The sequence below is a fragment of the Urocampus carinirostris genome, chromosome 2 (assembly GCF_059441175.1).
Source record: "Urocampus carinirostris isolate Australia breed hairy pipefish chromosome 2, RoL_Ucar_1.0, whole genome shotgun sequence".
In the NCBI taxonomy this organism is placed as follows: Eukaryota; Metazoa; Chordata; class Actinopteri; order Syngnathiformes; family Syngnathidae; genus Urocampus; species Urocampus carinirostris.
The window spans coordinates 19,002,934-19,027,001 of NC_142350.1; the positions used below are offsets into that span (position 1 = coordinate 19,002,934).

Here is a 24,068-nt window from a genome sequence, read left to right on the forward strand (position 1 = left end):
CCCGATTGGAAGGCGGCGGTCACGTGACGGGAACCGCTTGCGTTTTCGGCTGCAACCCGAGCTAACGATAGTCGGAAATCGCACACCCAGGTAAACAATCAAAAACACCTTGTTTATCATGTGGCGAATCCTTACACAGGCCAATATACATCACCACATCCTCGGCAGCTCCTACCGACTGTCATTACTTGGTCGTCGCGTTATTTTTCTCCTAATGGCGAAGGCTAGCCTGTTAGCTCGGTGACCCCCTTCTTTCTCCTGTCTCTATGGCCAACTAGCCAGCAGTACTCCGACTGGAAAAGGGGGTGTCGTTCGGGCTGGAAGGAGCCGTTTTCGCAGCAGTTTAAGTCGGCTAGGCACGAACGGCCGCTCATGTAGCTTCTAGTTTGGCTTCTGACACGTAATAAAAGCGACAAAAAGCAGTATTTACTTCCCATTCATAAAGAGGTATGCTCCGAAGGAGGGGTTTGGAAGCTAGCGGGCTAGCTGGCTAACGCTTGCTAACCGCTGACACTCTGGCCTTAACCCGAAAAATATATTAAGACCTGCTAAAATGACAAAACAGCTGCGTTTGTCAACCTTAGTATTGAAGTAAATGGAATAACATTATATACGGTGACTCAGTGGTTTGCCTGTCTGGCTAGCGATCAAATGTTCTGGGTTCGAATCTGTCCTCCTGTCCTTTCCCGTGAAAAAATATTACCATTCTTCCTTTTATACGTTTCTGAGTTTTTCCCAAGTAAGATCGCATTCTCTTATTTTAGGATAACGTTTTATGGCTGTTTGTGTGTACAGTATTGGTGGTGATCAATGCAGTTTTTTAGCTCACCACGTCAGTTCTCAGATCTCATTTCCGGGATTGAGTTGAAGGAGTTAGCAACTGTGGCATTTTAATTTTCCACCCCTTTTCCTAGGTTTCGGTCCCGTAATGGGGGACATGAAGACCCCAGATTTCGATGACCTGCTGGCAGCGTTTGACATTCCAGACATCGACGCCAAAGAGGCCATCCAGTCTGCTCCAGATGAAGCAGAGGGACCTCACGGGCCCACTGGGCAGCCTTTAGCAAAGACGGACAGTGCAGTGGGCTTGCCAAGCCCCTCGGACCTGCAAGGGGACACGTCCATCGTGAGTGTAATAGTTAAAAACAAAGTGCGCGCTGAGACGGCAGCTGCCGGGGAAGATGGCGATGCAGAACCAGATGCTATTGATGTCATCGCCGGGGTAGACGTTGGTTCTCGTCTCGGGGGCATGGCAGAGCCTGATGTTCTCAACCACAACGGTTTCGGTGTCTCCAACACACTCTCTGTTAGCCAATCCAATGGCGCCTCGTGGCCACTGAACACTACTAAAACTTCATCAGAAACTTCAGCCACAACAAAATCCAGCAAGCAGGGTGGGAACATTTTTAACAGATTGAAGCCTCTCCTAGGTCCCGGTTCTTCAGATTCGGTGGGCCGGGCACGGAAGATGCAGCTCCTGCAACAGCAGCAACAGGAAGCAGGGCAGGAAAAAGCAAACCACCCTAAATCGACGCTACCCTCGGCATCTTCTGCTGGAACAGCCCCGGCTTTCTTTCCGCCTGCCAAGCCTCTTCCTACACCACCTGCTAACCTTTCATTACATGTCAAGTCTTTTAATGGTGCCCCCAAAATGGCAGACTACCAGCAGATGGAGGAAGAAACGGAGGATTCAGATGCAGATTTGGACAGTCCACTGGTCATCCAGGAAAACCCAGACTCACCGGTTTCAACTCAGATGAACCAAGTTTACAAAGATCTAACCCAGCCTACGTCGTCTAGTCCCCCACATTCCAAGTCGGGCTACAACCTACAGGGGTCCTCCTTGACCACCCAGTCGATTTCCGCAGGGAACGAGACCCTTCAGCCAGAGGAGAAGCACCTTGAGCATGTCATCGAGGAGAGGGACTCGCCGGAGAGCCCCGAACCAGAGGTGCCGAAGTTAGCCACTCAGGTGACATCCGCCAAGAGGTGTTCTAGCCCAGCTGTGGCCGAAACGCCTACTTCGTCTGAGCTGAGGGAGCCCAAAGAGGAGGAGGAAGAGATGGAGGTTGGGAACGAGATTGACAAGGTCCCGAAAAAGCCAGAGGACACATCTGAGGAGAAAACGGAGGAAGATGAGGACAAGACTGCAGCTGCCCCACCTGAGAATTCTGTGGACGTGCAGCCGGCAGCACCTGGAGCTCCTTCACGGCCTCTCAAAGTTCGAATAAAGACCATCAAAACGTCCACGGGTGGCATCACCAGAACAGTGACAAGGGTGGCGGCTAAGGGCAAAGGCGCAGATCCAAAAGGGGGAGAAGAGCGTAAGGCCTTGGTGAACAGAGCGCAGAAGTCTGAAGGGCAGAACGTCAGCACCTTAAACGCCCTGCCTGTGTCTACACTGGCAGCCAGCAGCGTCATGCTCGCCGCCGCCTCAAAGGTACAAAACAAAATGGTTACATCCGACAAGGCCAAGGTATCCGTCACAGCCGTAAACATCACAAAATCCGCCGCCCTGCCGACCACTCCTGTCGTGGCTTCCTCTGCCAAGTTCTCCGGGATCAGGGCGGCGGCAAAGGGCTCGCCCAACGGCACCGGCCAATCAAGTAAACCCGCCTCCATTGTGAACAGCACGGGTGCCGTCATTTCCCGAAGCCAGTCCAGCCTGGTGGAGGCTTTTAACAAGATCCTCAACAGCAAGAATCTTCTGCCCAGCTATAAGCCAGATCTCTCGGCACCACCACCTCCAGAGTGGGGTCTCCCACTGCCGGTCTCCGGCTACCGTTGCCTGGAGTGCGGCGACGCTTTTGCCCTGGAGCGAAGCCTGGCACGGCATTACGATCGACGCTCGCTGCGCATCGAGGTGACGTGCAACCACTGTGCCAAGCGGTTGGCCTTCTTCAACAAGTGCAGCCTTCTCCTGCATGCCCGCGAACACAAGGAGAGGGGCTTGGTCATGCAGTGCTCTCACCTGGTCATGAGGCCCGTCACCGTGGAGCAGATGATCGGGCAACAGGACGTCACGCCCGTTGGTAGTAAGAGCAAAAAAACACAAAACAAAAGGGCGCTAGCAATGCAACCCCATGAGACTGAAAAAGGGCTGGAAAATAGGCCCCCTAAATAAAATCTGATTACAAATTAAATAAATATCTACAAATGAAACGGAAATACTCACTCAAAAAAGAAAATATATTCCACCCTACACAAGTCATACACCAAAGGGTTTCAGCATATTTAGCATTCCTAATTTGTGCAAAAAAAATGCTAAATTGACCTAAATTAAATGTTTGTTATTGTAAATATGTCACACGGCAGACTGGTTGGCATGTCTGCCTCAAAGTTTGAGGTCCCAGGTTCAATTCCAGCTCCTGGCCTCTGTGTGTAGTTTGCATTTTTTTCCCTGGTCGCTCCGGTTTACTTTCGCATTTAAAAAAACATGCATGGCAGTTTTTCCTGCAGTTTAGCAGGTCCAAATTGTCCCTAGGTATAAGTGTGTGAGTGAATTGTCTGTCTCTGTGCTCAGGGACTTGCTGGCAACCTGTGTGGATTCGCGATTCATAAAATTGATGGATGTAAACTTGCACGAAAACCACATAATTCTGTCTATTGTAACCAACTCTTGAATGCCTAGGCTTAAAGTCAAGAATAAGCATTTTTTTTAATTCCAAGTGGTACCTCTACATACGAGCCTAATTCATTTCAGTATCGTGCTCGCAGCTCGAATTTCTTGTGTAACAAACTAATTTTTCCGACATAAAATAATAATTAATTTGGGTTTGTTTCCGACATACCTAAAGCATCAAACTTAATCCTAAATAGCTATCAAACACATCTTCCTGATCACTTTAAACACATTCAATCAGTAATTTAGAATCACAAATACATCCGTCCATTATCTGCATCCCTTATCCTCAGTAGGGTTGCTGGGGTGCTGGAGCCCATCCCAGCTATCTTCGGATAGCGGGCAGGGGACACCCTGAACTGGTTGCCAGCCAGTCGCAGGGCACACAGAGACGGACAACTCACTTGCTCATTCACACCTAGGGACAATTTGGATCAGCCAATTAACCAGACATGCATGTTTTTGGAAAGTGGGAGGAAACCGGAGTGGCTGGATAAAATCCACGCAAGCACGGGCATGGCAGGCAAACTCTGCACTGGAAGGCTGGTAGTTGGATTTGATCCCATGACCTCAAAACTGTGCCGCGGACAAGCTAACCAATCAGACGCTGTGCCGCCCACAAGATCAAAAACACAGTCATGAGATTCGTAAGTTGTTATTAACAAAATGTGAGTTCATTATGAGGGAGACGCTGTAATGGAGGTGTGTGCGTGTTACTTAAGAGTGACAGAGCGAGCACAAGACGGTTGGTGATACGCTAACACTGTACATCCATCTATTATCTGCACCGCTTATCCTCAGTAGGGTCGCGGGGGAACACTGTACACTCAAAGTTAAAGTTACTCTAACTTTCAGTTTTTATTCATCACTTTATTTTACGCTTTTAGCTGTACTCTAAATGCTTTCACTTCCTAAAGGTTTTTTCAAGAAAAACGTATCCAAGGAGATTTGTTACTGCTTCCCCTTAAAAATGTTTCAAAAATCCATAATACAAATGTCATTAAAAAGAGCTGTCGCCCGACCAGTGAGCGGTCTTGTGCGGTTTCTAGTGGTAGCCTCTGGGAATGCTCGTGACTTTGATTTTCCGTCGCATGTGGAGCAAGATTTTTCTTCCAAATGAATCTCGTCCATCGAAATTCTCATGTTGATAGTTGCTCCTATATAGTGGTATGGTTGGTTGATTGGATCCCTTAACTACTAGGGTTGTAGGGGCACCATTTTCTGTGGTGTGTCTTGGACAATTACATTCTGATGGTGCCCATCCCTCTCCGGGTCAACATATGTTTCTACCCTGTCTTTGACAGGGGACTTTTCGCCTGTCAGGCGAATGCGCTAGCCACCTATTGTCCAGCCCTAGATTAAAAGAAAAAAAATACACAAAACAACATTGCACTTTCTATTTTTCCCACTAGACGTCCTCCCTTCATCCCCCTCCACCACGAGCTCGTCCGCTGCCGGCTCCAGCCCAATGAAGGACGTTGGCGCCCCGCCCGCCGGAGGCCCGAGCCGACAGGTTCGCCGAGTCCCCCAGGGTCCGCAGGCGCTGATGCCGCTGCCCTGCAAGAAGGCCGACAACTTGCAGTACAACAACTACAAATGTCCTGAGTGCCAGACGCAGTTCTCCAGCAAGGCGGCCATGGTTACGCACTTCCAGCAGATCAGAGCGGCGTCCAATTCTGTGAGTTTAAACCAGATTCAGACACATTTTATGTAAGCGCTGTTTTGTGAACTCAGGGTTCATGCAGGTGCTTTAAACCCTTGTCAACGCTTGAATTTTAATGTTGTGTTTTCAAGGATTCATCTGTGCTAGCAAATGCTTGAAATTGTTGCCATGTTTCTCTGCAGTCTTGACTTGATAGACCAGGCATTAAATGAATAAAAATGAAGAGTCTGCACAAACGATGCCGACACTGCTCTCTGGTAGCTCTGGTTTGGCATTGCATTCCTTTTTTCAGCATGATTAGCGGCAGCTGGCATTAGTTTGTATGGCATTGTCATGTGGCGTTGTAATCACCACCTACGCGCCCTACCCCGTACAAGTTTGATGTAGCCAAGCTGTGCGCGCATTGTTGAGCCAGAACGGCAGAATTAATGTCAGTATAAGCCAGTCGATTACCAGAAAAAGATGGTAACGTTTCAAAAAAGCTCAAAGTATGTGCTAGAAGCAATTCGGTAACTTTATTTTAGTGATAAAGTGCTACATAGAGGTAAGATCTTGTAAGATCAAAAATTTCCAAATAAGGGTCTCTGGTTCTTGGTACTAGATGGATTCTAAATTTGGCTTTGAAAGTCCTTAAAAAGTGCTTGAATTTTGCCATGAAATGGTATTCGAACCCTATAAACTCTTACCAGTAAATGGAAATTTCTGGCTTTGGGTCTTCATCGAACCTAGTTTCCAAGTCCTTAGAAATTGTATGTGTGGTAATAGATAGAGATGAATTTTCTCAATCCTCCTAAAATGTTGCGTTTGTCCTCTCCAGACATGCTCTCAGTGTTCCCCGCCCATGATGCTACCCAACTCGTGTGCCGTGTCCGCCCACCAGAGGATCCACAAACGCAAAACGCCCCACGTGTGCCCCGAGTGTGGGGGCGTGGCCCGGCAGGCCGCATTCCAAACGCACCTGTATGAGGCCTGCCTTCACTTTGCCCGGCGCATCGGCTACAGGTAATAGCGGCCACCTTTCCCCAAGGAATACCTGATCTTTGAACTGTGATATTTCCCAGAGTCAATCGGGCGTTCAGGCCGGTGCGTTTGAATTAAATTCAGTGTAGTTCGCGTAGGCAGGTGTACTGTATTTATTTGTGTGTAACACGCATTCGATTTAATCTCATTATCACGCTATTTTTATTTACAGTACCAGATACGAATGTTAGAGCATGGGGGAAAGAAAGTAGTCTTAAACGATATAAATAAACGCAAATAACCAAGATGAGGGAAACATCTCTTTAGTGTATGTGATCACTAATCAGACTTATACATTGTACATTTTATGTAGGTATTGTGTTCATGGTTGTGAATAATTGTTTTTAATCTTGGCCACATGTATTCAACAACTTTTGTCTCTTTCGATGCATAGTTTGAGCCGAGGACAAATCATAAATTAGGAGTGCATGTTATACACAAATAAATCCAACATTTCCCCCCTCACCTTTTTAAGTTATGACCCAAAAGCGATGCCAACGCCAGGCTAGTTGATCAAGAAGCCCACAGTGAGCAGTCAGCCTAACCGGGAACCAACAACGAAAAGCGGCAACGGCAACAAACTCAAAGCCGGCTGGGATTAAACCAGGAAACATGGCAAAACCGGCGCTAACACCAGGCTAGCCAACTAAACAACACCACATATGGTAGGCAGCTCACAAGCGAGAGCATACAAAATGGGAAAGATCTCGGCAGCGGGGAGCTAGCTGGACAAAATGTTACCAACCGTGTCACATGAGGTGAAAAACGCAAACAAAAAGCTACGATCCCCGATCTCTAAGCAGAAATAAGCGGTACAATCGCTGTCCGTTTCAGAGTTCGGCTCACACGCCGTGTTAACGGGAGTCGCCATTTTAAAAGGTTTGCATTCCTTCAATGACATCACAGCTCCACGGCAACCAAACCAGCTGCATCAACTTTCAAACTGCATTTCTGGAGTCCCCCGGCACGTGGAATATTTCGCAACATATTTGCATAATTTTGATGTGGAACACTTCACGTTCTGTCCCTAATTTAAAAAAAAATCTGTCTGGGAATACTTTTTAAGGTGCTCGAGCTGTCAGGTGGTGTTTGGCGGCTTGAACTCCATCAAGTCTCACATCCAGACAGCCCACTGTGAGGTGTTCCACAAATGCCCCAGCTGTCCTATGGCTTTCAAGTCGGCCCCGAGCGCCCAGAGCCACATCGGCACGCAGCACCCGGCGCTCACCGGCGGGCAAGCCAAGTATAACCCGTTGCCGGCTCGCTTCTTCTCTATCGTTCGTTCCCTTGAATTCGTCGTCCTCTTTGCAGGATGATCTACAAATGCGTGATGTGCGACACGGTTTTCACCCAAAAGCCCCTTCTCTACATGCACTTTGACACACATCTGGCCAAGCAGAAGGTCCACGTGTTCAAATGTCCCGACTGCACCAAGCTGTATGCTCAGAAAGGCTCCATGATGGAGCACATCAAGGTGGGCCGCCGATCTTATTTTGTGTTTTGCGCCTTCAGTGTTGCCCGTTCTTTGCCTTCCATATGGAGCGCGGCGTCAACAAAGGCCTACATTCAATTGCTTGGATCGGCTTTTGCAAGGTTTCTGATCGTGATGCCTTTTTTAAGCTCTACTCCAAGAACAAGCACCATTAACTTGAGTTAACTGAGTTTAGGACAGGAACAATATAAAGGTACGATGTGTAATATTGGACCTATTTGTATGGTTTTGTGCAACTGAAAACGAAAAAGCGCGAGGAAGGATACAAACTGCGGGGACTCAAAGTGACCAAAACACAATATTATTTTCCCTCTCTTTTGTCTAGCTTTATCTGAAGAAAGAAAAAACTGCAGAGGATTGAAAGGAAAAAAGAGAAGCGTGTGACAAAAACCTAAAGAAAAAAGGAAACCAAAAAAGGAAAGAAAAGTAAGAAGAGAAAAAAGGAAAAGAAAAATTGAAATAATGAAAAGTAAATCCAGATAAGTGTTACCTATCTGAAAGTTTCATGATTCATGATTGATATGCCCAGTAAGGTCAGTATTGACGTAACATATTAAGAGTTATTCAGACAACTTAAAGAATATGCTTACCAAACTATCATCTTGACTCCAAATCACTAAATCCAATTAAATCTTCATCCTCTGTGTCACTTTTACTGGTAAATAACTCCCCCAACACTTCTACGTCGCTAACGTCAGACCTGTCATCACCTCCACTTCTCTCGATTTCAGAACTTTCTCTTTGCTGCTCAATTACCATCTTTGGTAATTGGCCTCATCAACACATTAGACTACGATCGTGACACTCGTTTTGTCGAAACGCAGTGCTAAGAAGCAAAGGAAAAACTGAGTGAGAGCTCATTGTTGTGAGATACTTCTGCTGAGAAGTCAAAGTTAACCACAACACTCGTACCTACTTAGCAAAATTGATAGGATATAAATCAGACGTACCTTGTTTGCACTGCAAACTCTGGAATAATTTGAGGGCCTCGAGTCCCTTCGTGTTATCTGCGGATAAACATCGCTGTCTTCTGTCTTTTCAAAACGGATATGATAACATTTCAAATCGGGCTAACAACCTTTGCGTTTGGCACAAATCTCAAAAAGGTGGTGGTTCGATTCTTCCGTGGTGGTTATTGGTATTTGTTTCAACTCAACTGCTTATTCCAGTGGTCAGGAACCTGTTTGACCCAAAGAGCCATAAAAGCAAAAATTGTTTTAAAAAGAAATTGAGAGAGCCACATCATATATTTTCGGACAAAATTGAAAAAACTGCCAAACACGCTCTCTAGACAAAAGCTAATTCTTCAGCACATTTTATTTCACTGTGTGTCATTTGATGATTTAATCAAATGTAAGAAATAATAATAATGCCAAATCATGTGTCCCAAATCACTGTAAATATGCCATTTTCAATTTGTCTTCCACCTTCAGTTAAGAGTGTTGAGGCAATTTTTTTCCATGAAATTTGTCCTTAATAACGGTTTCAAAACAATGTGCATGCAAAGTTCTTTTGTAAAAATGTCACAGATGACTGCAAACGATAAGCATATCGTCATATTCACTTTCAGTGTAGACTGCACTGAGCTAAAGAGAGAAGGAAGTGCCTTGCGCTGTGTGCAGGGATCCGCCCACCTGTACTGCTCACCCAATCAAAGTCGTTTGCCAGCGTTTTTATTTATCAGTTGAAAACATATGAATAACCTAAACTGCTTATGTGTAATAACATGTGAAGCCCTTTGAGACTCTTTGTGATTAAGGGCTATACAAATAAAAATGACTTGACTTGACTTATCGAACTTCTGCGTGAAGTTGCTTTGGCTTTATATGGACCAAAATCAGGATGAAATCACTTGACTTTGGAACACCACAGAGAGATGTGCAATAGTTGCATTTTATTTTGGAGGCATACGTACTCATGAAAAGAGCCATATATGGCTCCCGAGCCATAGGTTCCCTACCCCTGGCTTATTCAATCGCCGTGCGCTCAAGTGCTTCTTGCTGTCTGTCATGGCCAAAGAAGGCAACGTAACGCCAAGGGCCAATAAAAAACTGGAAATGTTGACATTTTCACCACAGGCTTTGAGCGCCCTCTTGCAGTTCAGTGTGAAAATAACATGTCAAATGATATACAGGTCAACGATATGATAATGTATCGATTTCACATGTAAGTCTCACCCCCAACCAAACTATGAAAAAGACTTATAGTCCGGAAAATACGGTAATTGTAATCAAGTCAACTGAATTTCATCCCTCCCTCCAGACGGCACACAGAGGCCTGGTGTCAAAACAAGAAGCTGCTTCCGACAGTCCCGCCGCCTCCGTGCCCGCAAGCGCACCCAAAAGCAAAGCCTCGGCTAAGCCCGACAACTCTGACGGGGAGGACTGGGGCCGAGATCACGAAGAGGATGAGGAAGACGAGGAGGAGGAGGACGAAGAAGACGAGGACGAAGACTACGAGGGTGCCGGATCGGGGGAGGTAGGAACCACGCCCACCGAGTGGACGTGCCCGCAGTGCCAGAACACCTTCACTGACAACGAGGACTACGTCGCCCACGTCAAGATGGAGCACGGAAAGGTGACTCAAAATGCCCGTGTGCGTTTCAGGCATGAACATATCTGACTTTTTGGCGAATTGAGTCGTTTAGAAGTGAAAAAGGCTGACCTACGTGAATCGGGTAGATCCAAGGAGAACCATTTTTGAAAAACCAGAGAGTGAAACAGGCATTTAAGTCAGGATAATTAGCACAGGCGAGAGTACTTTCCTGTTTTTGTTTCTATTTCATTGATCCTTCCTAAAGATCCAACTTTTCCCTCTGACGAGGGAACAGATGTATGGGACTTGGACTTATACAGAGACTTATGCTTTCCTTGTCGAAACTTTCATTGCGTCACTTTTTAGAACAGCTGTAGTATACATATTCATCCAAGCTCTGATTACCATTTTTCAAGCAGTCTTAATTGGCACAGCAATAAAACGCATTGCCTGAAAGCAAAAGATTTACGACATGACTGTTGCGGTTATACAGTCAAGAGTTGAAGCCCTTACTGTTCCTGTAAAATTTGCTTAAAATCCTAATTCAGGAAGTATCCATGGTAAATGGAACCGCAATTTGAACCGTTTGGTGACTATGGAGGCTTTTGGCAGTAGCTCAGGAGGTAGAGCGCTCGTCTTGGGATCAAGGGATCACATTGTAAAGCGCTTTGGGAAGTCATTGACTTGAAAAGCGCTATATAAATGCAGATCATTTCATTTTGAAAGGTGACTCTCTGAAATGTTGTCCCAAACTGAAATAATCACTTCGAGTGCTACTAAATTTGGGTAATCCCAGTTAGAACACCCAGAAATAGAAAGCTCGATTGACCTAGGGGCCGCTGGAGGTAGATCCTGGATGAGGCTGGGCCGCATTAGGATTTCCACAAGAAAAGCGCTGATAAAACATTCCAATGTTCTCAAATACCTTTATTTTTAACACAAAATAATAATTAAATAAATAAATGAAAATCATCATACAGCAGATACAGACGATTATTTAACCTTAAACTTTCTGAACATGAATATAACATTAAACTTGAACTGTTCTAAATAAGGCTTCTCTTGCCTACTTCTTGCTGCTAGAGACCTGGCAGCGCTTCTTCTCACATAGCCGAGCCACATTTGGCTTGAGGGAGGAAGCAGTGGAGACCCTCAGTAGGGCTTGAAGGTGCTCGTCAGTAAGTCTGGACCTGTACTTGGACTTATTGAAGTTCAAGGTGGAGAAGAGCTTCTCACACAAGTATGTGCTTCCAAAAAGGCACATGGTCCGCTTGAACACTCGGGAAAGTTCAGGGAAGCTGGGTGTCAACTCTCTCAAAAATTGCCCAAGCTTGTCTGCTTCTCCACTCACTTCCCTGAACCCAGCTTTGAGTGCAGAGTTGCACTGCAAGTCAATGAGCTCTATTTGAAGCACAGGAGGGGCATCTTGCACATCAAAGGAGAAGGGGTCCGCAAAAATTTGAAATGTGGCTCTGTGCGTCTTGAAGTCCGCAAATTTGTGATCAAATTCCTTTTGGCCCCAACATACTTCTCACTACTGAATAATGTGCCTACATCCACGAGTGCCTTGCATGCTGGGAAATGGCAAAGGTTTGTCTGAGAGAGCTGGGCTTTCCACAACACAAGTTTTGTGCAGAATGCTCTCACATTGTCATAGGTAGCACTGACAAGTTGCCCCTGGCCTTGTAGCTTCTTGTTCAGTACATTAAGCTCATGTGTGATATCAACAAGAAAATCTAAGTCCATGAGCCATTTGGGATCACTTAACACAGGAACAGCCACCCCTTCCTTCTTCATAAAGTCTTTCACTTCTGCTCGCAACACAAAAAATCTCTTCAGTACGTTTCCCCTTGGAGCCAACGTCCCTCGGTGAAGTAGAGCACATCCCCATATTCTGACTCCATTTCCTCTAGAAAAGCACGGAACATTCTGTGCTTTAAGCCCCTGGATCTGATTTGGTTGATGCATTTCACTACGACAGGCATCACATTGTCAAACTTGAGGCATCTGCTACAAAGGGCCTGCTGATGGATAATGCAGTGCAGAGCTATGGCCTCCTCCACATTCTCCTCTTCCAGTTTTTTTTAACAAGTGCTACCAGTCCATTCTTCCTCCCTGTCATTGATGGGGCTCCATCGGTTGTTATTCCCACAAAACTCTTCCATGGCAAACCGGCATTCTCAATAGCATGACATAGCTGGTGAAATATTTCTTGAGCGGTGGTCTGGCCATGCATTGGAATTACTGTGAGCAGTTCCTCTATCACTTCAAAATTGTCATCAACACCAGGGACATATATTGCGAGCTGGGCAGTGTCTGTGATGTCTTGTGGTCTCATCAAGAGCCACTGAATATACACTGAAACATTTTGCTTTCTCATGCAGTTGATCATAAATGTCACTTGACAGGTCAGAAATGCGCTCTGCCACGGTGTTGGCAGAAAGGCTGATGTTCTTAAACTGCCCTTTCTTTTCTGGACAGACAATATGTGCAGCCTGTATTAAGCACTTTTTGACAAATTCATCTTCTTTGAATGGCTTTCCTGCTCTAGCAATCATCTCACTAACTACGTAGCTAGCTTCGACTGCTGCATCATTCTCTTTGGTTGCTTTCTTAAAGAAATCTTGTTGCCTCATTAAACATGTTTTAAGACTGGCAGCCTGGTTGACGCTCTCATCTCCCTGGTATTTTTCGTACTCCTCAGCATGTCTAGTTGTATAATGACGTCTCAAATTGTATTCCTTGTGCACGGCAACATTTTCAGTGCAAATAAGACATGTTGGGGCGCCCCTGTGCTCAACAAAGAAATATTGCACTTCGCACTTTTCCTGAAATTGTCTGTGCTCATCACCGACCTTTCTCTTCACTGCAGGCTTTGAAAAAGACATGTTTGGGGCTCTGTAATATGTTTTTCCACTTCAACCGCAGTCAGTCTCGGGTTTAAATTCGCTGGTTTAACTTTGCGCATGCGCCTCAGCAAAATGTGGCGACTTTCTGTATTGGTCCGGAGCTGTGACAGCATGAGCTGTCATGCTCATGTTCAAACACAGAGAACAAGATATGAATGCCCGCTCTGTTTATTATTAACCACGCATTTTCTGAGCGATTCACTCGTACAGTGTGAGCTGTAGCTTTTGCCGCGACTGAAAAAAATTGCACCGTGTATACCCGGCTTTACTGTTAAATTTCAGTTTGACCGGGGCACCGGACAGTCCGGCCGATGTCCCGCCCACCAGACCCATATACCTAACCGTGATTGGTTCATTCAGCTCCCGCCCACCGGACCCATATACCTAACCGTGATTGGTTCATTCAGCTCCGCACACAACAAGTGTCATTCATATCACTTTTGCGGGCCGCACTAACATGAATAACTTTCATATTAAGACGGGCCGCAAATTATCGTCCTGGGGGCTGCAATTGGCCCGGGGGCCGCGAGTCTGAGACCCCTGGCTTAATGCCTTACCTTGTCAAATTTGATCACAATCTGAAAAAGTAAACCTTGTATTTAATACATTTTTCTAATGACAGGCGTATCCAAAGGTGGCCATTTTGAGATGACCAGATGACCACATTAAAACCTTTGCAAATTTCTATTTTCCTTTGGCCATTTTTTTAGACATTGTCAAAGAGTTGTAAATGATTGAATTATCTTTCCGTGTCTCTGTCACTATTGTGCACTGAGTTGTATTTGTGCTCGTTTATTTTCGGCTCTGATTTCAGCACAGCTTGTAAAATTACATTGTGAATTTCGTTGGCTAACCAATGTGTCAATCGACATTTGAAACGGTCACTATTGGCTCAAGATTGTTTAAAGCCAATTTGGCAATGATGTTTTTTTTTTTTCAATACAAGCCCTCATATGTTGTCACAGGCTAAGGATTGTTAAAAAAAAAAGCTTGCAATGGGGGAATCGTTTTAGAATATTACAAGACTTTTGGGTGAGTTATACTAGCTTTATAGTTTTCAGGTATCTTGTTTTCAACTGATCATGAATGAGTACGCTTTGAAATGATCATATCTTGAATCCCACAAGTTTAAGCTTTTCAGTGATACATGGCATGACATGAAATGAAATGAAATGATCTGCATTTATATAGCGCTTTTCAAGTGAATGACTTCTCAAAGCGCTTTACAATGTGCTCCACATTTCCCAATAGCGGCCTTGCAGCCATGTAAGGCGCTAACCTGCTTATTGGGGGTATTAGGGGTTCAGTGTCTTACCCAAGGACACTTCGACATGTAACACGGACGAGCCGGGATTCGAACTGGGATCCCTTGATCCCAAGACGAGCGCTCTACCTCCTGAGCTACTGCCGCCCTATTTCCGTGACTGGTGACATCGTGAAGATTCGACACTCAACATTTTGGCGGATATGCAAAATGTTCATTTTGAATCATGGAAATAATGCTGCGTATCAAGAAAGTCCATAGAAATGCTATAAACTGATTATTTTTTTTTTACATGCGAGACAGTCGAAGTGCCTGACGGATCTCTGGGGATAATCTTAGCCTGGTGTTTGGCCTGGTCTGGAGCAGGCTAGCCGTAGAGAATATATCACCATAGCAACTGACTTCGGGCCAAAATAACAAACATATCCCAGCTTACTTCCTTGCCTTGGATATGTGCAATACCCCCAAAGTTTATATGTGTATGGTGCCTCCTGTAGATCACTGAAACCCAGTGTATACATATTTTGTTGGATTTTACAGTGTTACCAGGAGATATCCCCTTCACAGCTTCTTCAACCCCTCACTCATTTTCACGCCCGGTGTTTTTATCTTAATCTACTTGAATATATATTCTTTTTTTGCCACAGTTCCCGTGCCGCATTTGTGGGGGGAACTTCAGCACGTCGTCCAGCCTGAGACGCCACGAGAGAGTCATTCACGAGGGCAACAAAAGGGTCTTCCATTGCCAGTAAGTCCGAAAAGGCCGCTCAATTCTTATCTGGTAAAGCGTTTTGGAATCTAATTTATGTTTGACTCTTGGTCCGAAGTGGTACAGTGTGGGACGTTTCACTAGGAATAGGCTTTAACTGCGTGGACTGGTGCTATGTCCTCCGCATTGCGTTTCTTATGGCACGATGTGTGCAAAGTTACAACTGTTCTGTAGGTCTCGTCGAGGGCATTCTTTGTATTATGACCTGTGGCACCGTAGTCCCGGTCCAGGTGAAAAAGTGAGTTTCATGAAACGAAAGCACCAAGACAATAACGATAAATTTCCAGTTTCTAAAAAGGCTACGGCGTTCGCATCCGTGAGTGCTTCCGCAAACAATGCATTGCCTGTCACGTCACGTGCCCTTTTCTACTTGTTGGGAAATGTGTCGCGTCTGCACAGGGAGAAGACATAAAAGTCACAGGAGATTGCATACTTGTCCTAATTAGTTGAAAATGCAAACTCAAAAACAAGGGATTTCACCCAAAAATGTTGTCTTGACTCTGTTGAAGCTCGAACCTGTGACCTCCCGGTCGGCTTTACATGAAGCACGGGGCACACTGCGGGATAGGGCAGAGATTTTTATGTGCGCCCTGTGCTCATATATCTATATAACTTTATACACTGAGACATGTAATTCCCCCATCAAATACCAAAACTTGTTCAAGGTTCAAAGATTTTGTATTTTAAGGATGACGAAAGCAGTGCTGATTGTTACCGAATCTTGCGGCAGGTATTGCACGGAGGGTAAACGCACCTTCGGCAGTCGCCTCCTGCTGGACAAACACATCCGACTCAAGCACAGAGGGAGCGAAGGACAGGTGGGTTGCTGCTTTTTTGCTCCAAACCATTTGGAAAAGTGCTCGAATTTGGCCGTGAAAAGGATGTACAAACCGTGGTAAATAGAAGGAAAACTTCCTTTTCAATACGGCCCCTCATAAGTTGTCATAGGCCAAGAAAAAGCTTCATAAAATCATTCGCTTGTATTCCAGTCCATTATATTGCAGGGGGCTGCAACATCAAGCGGATTCAAATGGATATTAACGACTAATGTCATCATTGATATGTCGTGGCGCGTGAATGATGAGCCACTCAGCACGTTAAATACATTTTATTTTGTAGTCATGTTGAGGGTTGTAATACCACTTTGACCTGACAGAGGGCGCCTTGAGACAATTTTATATTGCTTTTTTTTTATTGAACATTGCATTGTTACAAACTAAATTGGCACGAAATAGTCAAACACTGCAAAGGGAAAAGAAAGTGCTTCAGATATGCAAAGACAAATAATCCGAAAATGAATCCTAAAACTAATAAAGATGACATGTTTGACTTAAAACGAGGGGAAGATTCTTAAAGGACAGTGTATAACATTTAGCGTCTACTAGTGGTACAAAAATACATGAACATATCAATGGTCATTTTTATCCAAAAATGACCAAGGTTGAGAAATTTGTATTCCCTACTTGGCTTGCCGTCATTAGTTGCATGCTGTGGTCCTGCGTTTCTTTTGCATTAGACAACACAGTGCCATCTAGTGGTCAATATTTACGCACGGGGGCTTTAAGCATGTTATATATCATTTCTGGAAATGTCCCTTGACAACATTTCTGATCATTGATTTTTCTATCTTTACAAGACGTCAATATTTGAGAGGAGGAATTGAAATATTCCCTTATATTGCTTCTCAGGCAACCCCGGCAACCAGGAAACGCGCCACGGCCCTCCCAGAGACCCCCGGCAGCTCCTCTGAGCAGGACGGAGAGGGGCCGGCCCTCGGCGTCAGGGCGGGGGACGGGGACGAGGACCCCCCGGCAGACGGCGGAGAAAATGGCGCCGTCCCGGCCAAAAAGCGGCGCCCTTCGACCGAGGCGGAGGACGAAGACGGCGGGCGCTTCCGCTGCGTGCCCTGCGGCTTCTCCACCGAGGACGGCGCAGAGTTCCAGCGCCACATCCCCCGGCACCGCGCCGACACCGCCTCCTTCCAGTGCCCGCAGTGCGGCGTCTGCTTCGCCTCGGCCGGCTCGCTCGGCCGCCACCGCTTCATCAGCCACCGCGTGCGGGACGGCGACGGGGAGCGCGGCGCCGCCGGGCGGGTCACGCCGGACGGCTCGCCGCCGGGCGAGGACGCCGACGGCAACCTGGCGTGCAGGGTGTGCGGGCGGCGCTTCGACAAGGCCTCGGACCTCAACACCCACTTCCGGACTCACGGCATGGCCTTCCTCACCGCCCACAAGACGGACAAGCCGCAGTAAGATGACACCGTTCAGGTCGGGCTCTCGCACTTGCACCCGTTTCACCAGGGAGGTCAAAAGTAAATCGTTCCATACAAGAAATGTTGGTTTTCATAAAGAGAGGTTAAACATGCGTATCAAAAGTACTGAAAAGCTCATCAACACACGTCACATGCTTACACATATGCGTGTGAAAGGGTTGAGGACATACTGGTCACTCGCATGTAGGGAAGCTTTTCACACGTGTTTATGAAGCCATATTGGTTTTGATCGAGAATGTCTCTTGCCTTTTACATGTTTATACGCGCGTGTTTGAGTTTTGATAATAAGCACGTCTTACCTATTTATACAAACAATCATTTCACTAACATGTGTTTGAGAGAATTTCAGTCTGGTGATAAGTATCTCGTACCTATCTCTATCAAACACAAACATTTCAGTAGCCTATGAAAAGGGTTTTGACATGTGTGGATGAGAAAAATATCACCTAGGTGTGTGAGATCAAACGATTCCATATAACCTGGTGATATGTTCATAAATATAGGTAAAACGTGCTCATGAACAGTTCTGAAAATGTCTCTTAACACATGTCAAAAGCTGACACACTTACCTGTATAAAATATGCTCATAAAACAGGACTGAAATGTTTCCAAAGGTTTGTGTTCGTGAAGGTAGGTCAAACATGCCCGTCAACACGACGGAAACGGTCTATATTAACGCACTTCAAATATTTTTGTGCTCGTTAACAGTACTGACATGCTTTCACGCGATCAAGTGAAATTCTTAAACACATGTAAAACACGTTCACACGCGCTAGTGAAATGTTTGCGTTCATAAAAACAGGTAAGACATGCTCATCAGTAGGGTGGTCCTTAATGGGGGTCGAAATTTTTTTTTTTGAAATACTGGGCTCTGACCCCCCGCATATGTTCTTATATCGATAAAAACACACTGTGTGCAATTTTGAACAATTTAGATAATATTTAGAGGTAGCTCAACGACTTTGAAATTTCCCAAAATGGTAAAATTTTGGCAATTTTCGAGAAAAAACGGAAATCTTAACCCTATGTGTACGGCGTTTTAGAACATCCAATTTCAGTCCATTGCTTATAATTGTAACACAAGAAAAGTTACAAGTAACTTTGTACACTAGGTCTGATATAATGTGCGAAAAATCCTTATTTTTCATACCAAAATTTCAGAGGCCTTGAGCGACCTCTAAATATCCTTTGATTTTGATGAAACTTTGCCTAATTACGTTTTGTATATATTGGAACATATTCAAGGGGTCAGAGCATGACATTTTAAAAGTCGAAAAATAAGGACCACCCTACTCATCAGTAAAAACCAAAATGCTCACAAATACACTCGTGAAATGTTTGCGTTTATAAAGTAAGAGCTCGACAACTGTACCTATACTCGTGTCACGTGCGAAAATCTTCCATAAATGCTGGTCAAAGGCTTTTATATATGCGAGTCACCATTATGTAAGTTTTCACACACACGTGTAAGAATTCTATCATGAGAACATTCCATTTCTGTTGATGAGCTTTTACTTGTCTTCAGAAAAAAAAGACAAGTGATTCTTCGAGAATTTGACCAGGGTGTGTGAAAGCCTTTAGCTAGTGTTTGAGGCCATTCTAGTTGTGTAATGGCCGTGATAAACTTTGTGAACATTTGACCACGAGTTTGGAAACATTTAAAGAGTGCTTATGACCATCCCTAATACCTTAAGTTAATGAACCAAAAGATCTGACTAGTGTTTATGGGAGCTTGACCTGTCAATATGAACACTAAAAAGTATATAAGATTTTGACATATGTTTATGAAAGTCTTGTTAGTGTGTTTGACCTACTTTTATGATGAGAGCATTGCAGATGCAAGTGTGAGAGTCATTCCTGAATCTTGGCCTAGATGGGGTGCTATTCTAGAACAAGGCTTCTCAAACTAAACATAATACTATAACTGTCCACTAGGATTATTGTAAGGTATGGAAGAAGTTCTAAACTAGCCTAATCCCATTTTAAAATATTTCTAAAAACAATACTGTTCGTTATTAGCAGAAAGGTCCATTTTCAAGAAGGTAAACCTAAAAAGGTAGGGGGAATTTAACACAGAACTGTAAATATGCCCCCTAAAAATCATACACTCTAAAGCCATTAATTATAACTTATGTCATTGCGCCACATACTTACATTGTTAAAAGCAAAGGTTTTTAATAGTAGTGTCAAAAATGCGGCTCATGGGCTGGATCGGGCCTGCCGAGGGATTTAATCCGGCCAGCGAGATAATGCTGAGAGAAAAAACGGCTGCACTGTTATCCATTCATTGGACGTCACTAAAGTCATTTCATTCTCTTTCATTTCACTTTGTCTCGTTTGTCTTTCTCCCACTTTCCCTCTACGCTTTTTAGGTTTTTTTTCCTCATTTCATCACTTTCATCCGCTAGTCCAACTCCCGCAAAAGTGCTTTTTCTTCCATGTGGCCCTCGAGCTCATAGGAGTTTGACTTCCCCCGCTTTATAGAAACTATCACGATAACATTGGCGTTTTCAATGGGTCCCAAAGCAAACTACAAAAGCTGAATCGGCGCATTTGTCTCGGAAAATGACTTTTTCCAAGTTGATGTTGAGAAGCGCTGCTCTAGAAAGTTTTCTGCATGTCCTCCAACATTGTACGTCGTAAGGCTGCCAGAACCCAACTTGTACTATTTATTTCTCGAACGCCGTTACGGGCTGGCCAGGATCTTTCGTCATATCGGTGTTTATGAAGGCATTAGGCTACGAAGAAGGTGGGTATTGTGCGATTTTGTTATGTAAATACATCATTACACTACAAAAAAAAAACTCACTATGATAATGTGAATATGTGTAGTATTTGTATTGTACCGTTTTCTCTGACTATGTATAAAACAAGCATCCGGATAACTTAACGTGTATCGATACTCATGTTTCTTTTATAACGTTTGGAGTAAAAAAAAGAAAAAAAGTTTTGTTTTTATCTTTTTATATATGTCATATCATATTTATATAAATGGGTAATCGTGTAATATTCATGTTTTTTTCCATGGTTGTGGTCTGCTTGCTGAAAAACGCCATCATTACACTTTTGTGCAGTTTTCAAATAAACGGCAAAAAGAAACTGACTCTGTGCTTGGATTTTTACCTGGAAAAACAGACTACTGTCGCCAAAAAATGTACAGTACTTCATAAAATGCCCTCCTAGCTCGTATGCAGTCAAGGGCGTGTTACTCCAAAAACAAGTCATTGGTTAGAGTTACCTTATTTAAGAAGTAATTACATTACCTCAGGATCGCGTTACTCTGAAAGACTCCGTATACTCGGTGGTCAGCCCTCTAAAATGCTCAACAATGGCCTCATGGGAAAAAAGTGTACACCAGCTAAGGTGTCAAACCCATTTGTGCTCGAGGGGCCACATGGTAGAAAAACACAGGGCCAGACTAGAAGATGAAAGCGGGAGGGGGAGAGAAGGAGAAAGTAAGAGGAAGAACTCGCATGAGAAAGAAAGGGAGAAAGAGTGACTAACAGAAAATGAAATAAAAAAAGAGACCAAGAGAAAGAGATAAAGGGAGAAAAATTCAGCTCCAGGTTTGTGAGTAGTACCGAGCTTTGACGACATCCAATGGACATCTTTAAAACCGCAGCTCGTTTTTCTTTTGCACTTCTCTCGGCGTGGTCTCGGGGACCAGATTCTATCTGTTGGCGGGCCCAATTTGGCCCGTGAACCGCATGTTGAACATCCCTGGTGTACGCCGACCTGTGGAAACAGCGAAGCCTTCATATTTCTTGTGCAATCTGGAGACCTTGCAGACTAACACTTTACTGAGACACTCCATGTCCATTTTGTCCCCAGGCTTCAAAACCATTTGAAGACCTTTTTTTTCCAGATACTGTCCAAGGCGTTCTCTGTGTTTTCGGCTAGAATGGTGTATTGCAAAAATGGAATTTACAAACAAAAAGAGCAAAATTCAGAAGACTTCACCGTCAATTCAGCGTTTACTCTCTTGATTTTGTTGTTCCTGTATAAGCTACGCCCCCTCCCCTTCTCTACTGGCTTCATACATCAATTTTACTTAAGGGGCCTGTGTATATTATTTCGCGCCTTCTGGTGGTAAAAACAAAGCAATACTGATTTCAATCATAAGCAAAGATACAGAAACAATCACATACATGTGCATTTTTTTAAATACTCAGAGAAATTTGTCTTTGACAACATGGGGATCCACCTATAGCTGACATATTGTCAGCCATCTTTTTCCTTCTTACTTGCCTTTCTTATTGTGTTTCTTCTGTTTTCTTTCATTTTTCTGACTTTTTTTCCATTTCATCTTTTAATTCTTTTTGCTCTCACTTTATTATTTCTGTTTTTCTGCTTTTTCATTTTTAACCTTTTCTGCTCCTCTTCCCTCATTTCATTTTTGTTATTTACTGTTTATTTTTTCCCCTTATTATTTATTGGTATTTTTTCTTTCTCTTTCATTTGCAAAATCCAAAGTTGGCATTTTTCTCATCGATTTAGCTCTGACTTTAGTTTCACTACACAAAACAGTGCCATCCAACGGTCAGATATCAAACACTGTCTTTTTAAAAATAAACAATGCAAACATTGAGGATTATTCTGAAATAGTCTCCTGTTTGTGTGCATTTACATGTGTGCAACATAAATGTGGTTCCCTTACCCACACGAGTGGTAGGGGTCCCATTTGCTGTGGTGTTTCTTGGGCAAGTACAGCCTGGTGGCGCCCATCCCTCTCCAGGCCAAAATGAATTACATATAAGCAAACTATTTATAGCCACCAAACAGCTTAGAAAAGAAGCTGCCGTCATCATCCCGCAGGTCTGAAAAGGAACCTGAAAACAGAAAAACGAATTTGATGTTTCTTTGTGTACATTACTATTACAGTATTTTTGGGAAAATAACACCCACCCAAAACAAAAACAAAAGTTGGAAATACATACTGCTATATGAGCATATTTGTGCAAAGGTTGATCAGTCAAAATGATCGCAGACCACAATACGAAAGTGGCAACGGAATCAAACCTGGATAGCGGCAGCGAAAGCACCAAATCGTAACCACTGTGGACGTAGTCGCATTGGGGCTCATCTCATTTTCACACTAGTTCTATTCACAGTACCTGATACTGATGTCAGAGATGCAAGAAAACACAGCGATTCAAAATCTCAGTTTTAACTAAGCATGGTATGTAAACAAGTGTTAACTGCATGTAGCCATAAGTATAGAATTTTCAGGACGACCAAATTACTTCTCACAATGCCCGTCTTTTCATTCAGCTCAGGACTTTGCAGGATTGCGATAGAATACTGTATTTTCGTGGTCCCCGACCTTTTCTGTACTACGGACCTGTTTAATGTCACACAATTTTGTTGCGACCAGCCAAATAATAACCATATGGTACCATGACTATAAATAGTGTGATAAGATTGAACCTAATGCCTTCCCATGTGTCGTCTAATGCCGAGAAGAAGAACAAAACGCAAATTAACCCCCAACACTAAATGCCGATCGTGGCTGGCTTGATCTTTTCTTATTGTTCAGTCAATTGGCGCATTTGAGAGAAACCACATCTGTTTTTTTTTTATGATTTTGTTTGTTCCATTTCTTTTTTGCCCATAATAATGGGTCCCAAGAAAGTGAATGAAGGAAAAGTGGAAAACAGTGACAACGATCGAGTCGGAGAAGGAAACCTATTGGGAAATACAAAAACAGCGTACAAGTAAATGGTTTAAAATGATACATTTTTAGCTTTTTATATTGCTCAATTATTTATGTATCATTTATAGTGGGTTTTTTTCCCCCCACGTTTTTAGCCTTTCGCAGATTTCTACCTTTTTAATTGGTTCCACTTGCACAAAAAAGGAGAAACCCTCCAATTCCGTGATACTTGTATAATGACAATAAAGGTCATTCATCAATTACATAATTAAACCACCGTCCATGTTTATCTCTTTTAGTAAGCTGTTTTGAGGCTCACTTCTATGCGATGCAGGCTCATATGAGCGTACCGTAAATCCCGGACTAAAAGCCGCGACTTTTTCCCCAAACTTTCAACCCTGCGGCTTATTCAGTGATGCGGCCAATTTATGTAATTTTTCTAACGCCCGCCAGCGGCGCTCGAGTGCAAAAGGTAAGATTTAGACCAGTGGAATATATGCGGCGAGGAAGACTGCAACTTCACTAAAACTGGCCGCATGCGAAAGGCAACTTTTTCGCAAGTCTGCCGGTGGATCCTGACAGCGTGGGGCAGCATAAAAAAATCCACCATCACCAACGGGTTGCGAAAAGCCGGTCTGCTGCTTGACGGAGAGGAGGGCACACCAGCGACAGTGACCGCGCGAGTGAGGCTGCGGGAGCGTGGGATGACGTCTATATGACACTTTCTTTCCGACACTGAGGAAGACGACTTTGATGGCTTCAGTTCTAAGGAGGAAGATGAGGACGGTTTACCGTGATTTTTACAAGTACGGTATGGTTTTTTTTAACAGACCCGTTTACTGTGTTGCGAGCGTGTTGCGAGCGTGTTG

The 24,068-nt window shown here is 44.1% G+C and overlaps 2 protein-coding genes across 3 annotated transcripts in view; one reads left to right on the plus strand and one right to left on the minus strand.

The window, feature by feature from the left end:
• Positions 1-20,649, plus strand: znf687b (zinc finger protein 687b). Its single transcript, XM_088329270.1, has 10 exons — positions 1-90; positions 915-3,035; positions 5,035-5,300; positions 6,103-6,287; positions 7,372-7,548; positions 7,617-7,779; positions 10,060-10,374; positions 15,153-15,253; positions 16,005-16,092; positions 16,963-20,649. Exons 2-10 carry the CDS (start codon positions 929-931, stop codon positions 17,524-17,526), a joined length of 3,966 nt encoding a protein of 1,321 aa, XP_088185396.1. The 5' UTR covers positions 1-90; positions 915-928; the 3' UTR covers positions 17,527-20,649.
• Positions 16,367-24,068, minus strand: part of hax1 (HCLS1 associated protein X-1) — a 17,316-nt gene continuing 9,614 nt past the window's right edge. Inside the window, exons 7-8 of one of the 2 annotated variants that reach the window (XR_015849789.1) lie at positions 22,204-22,375; positions 16,367-21,281 (exon numbers count right to left, since the gene is read on the minus strand). Coding sequence is in view for 1 of the 2 variants with exons in the window: in XM_088329271.1 (XP_088185397.1) it covers positions 22,308-22,375 (68 nt within the window). In the remaining variant the exon portion in view is untranslated. Of the gene's footprint in view, positions 22,376-24,068 lie in introns of both variants that reach the window. The other variant, XM_088329271.1, reaches the window with a different exon arrangement.

Bases quoted from the DNA above. Each gene is read 5' to 3' on its own strand.
- znf687b (XM_088329270.1), top strand. From the start codon at position 929: ATGGGGGACATGAAGACCCCAGATTTCGATGACCTGCTGGCAGCGTTT. The intron at 3,036-5,034 runs GTAAGAGCAAAA...TTTTCCCACTAG, and splicing joins GGACGTCACGCCCGTTGGTA to ACGTCCTCCCTTCATCCCCC. The intron at 6,288-7,371 runs GTAATAGCGGCC...ATACTTTTTAAG, and splicing joins GCCCGGCGCATCGGCTACAG to GTGCTCGAGCTGTCAGGTGG.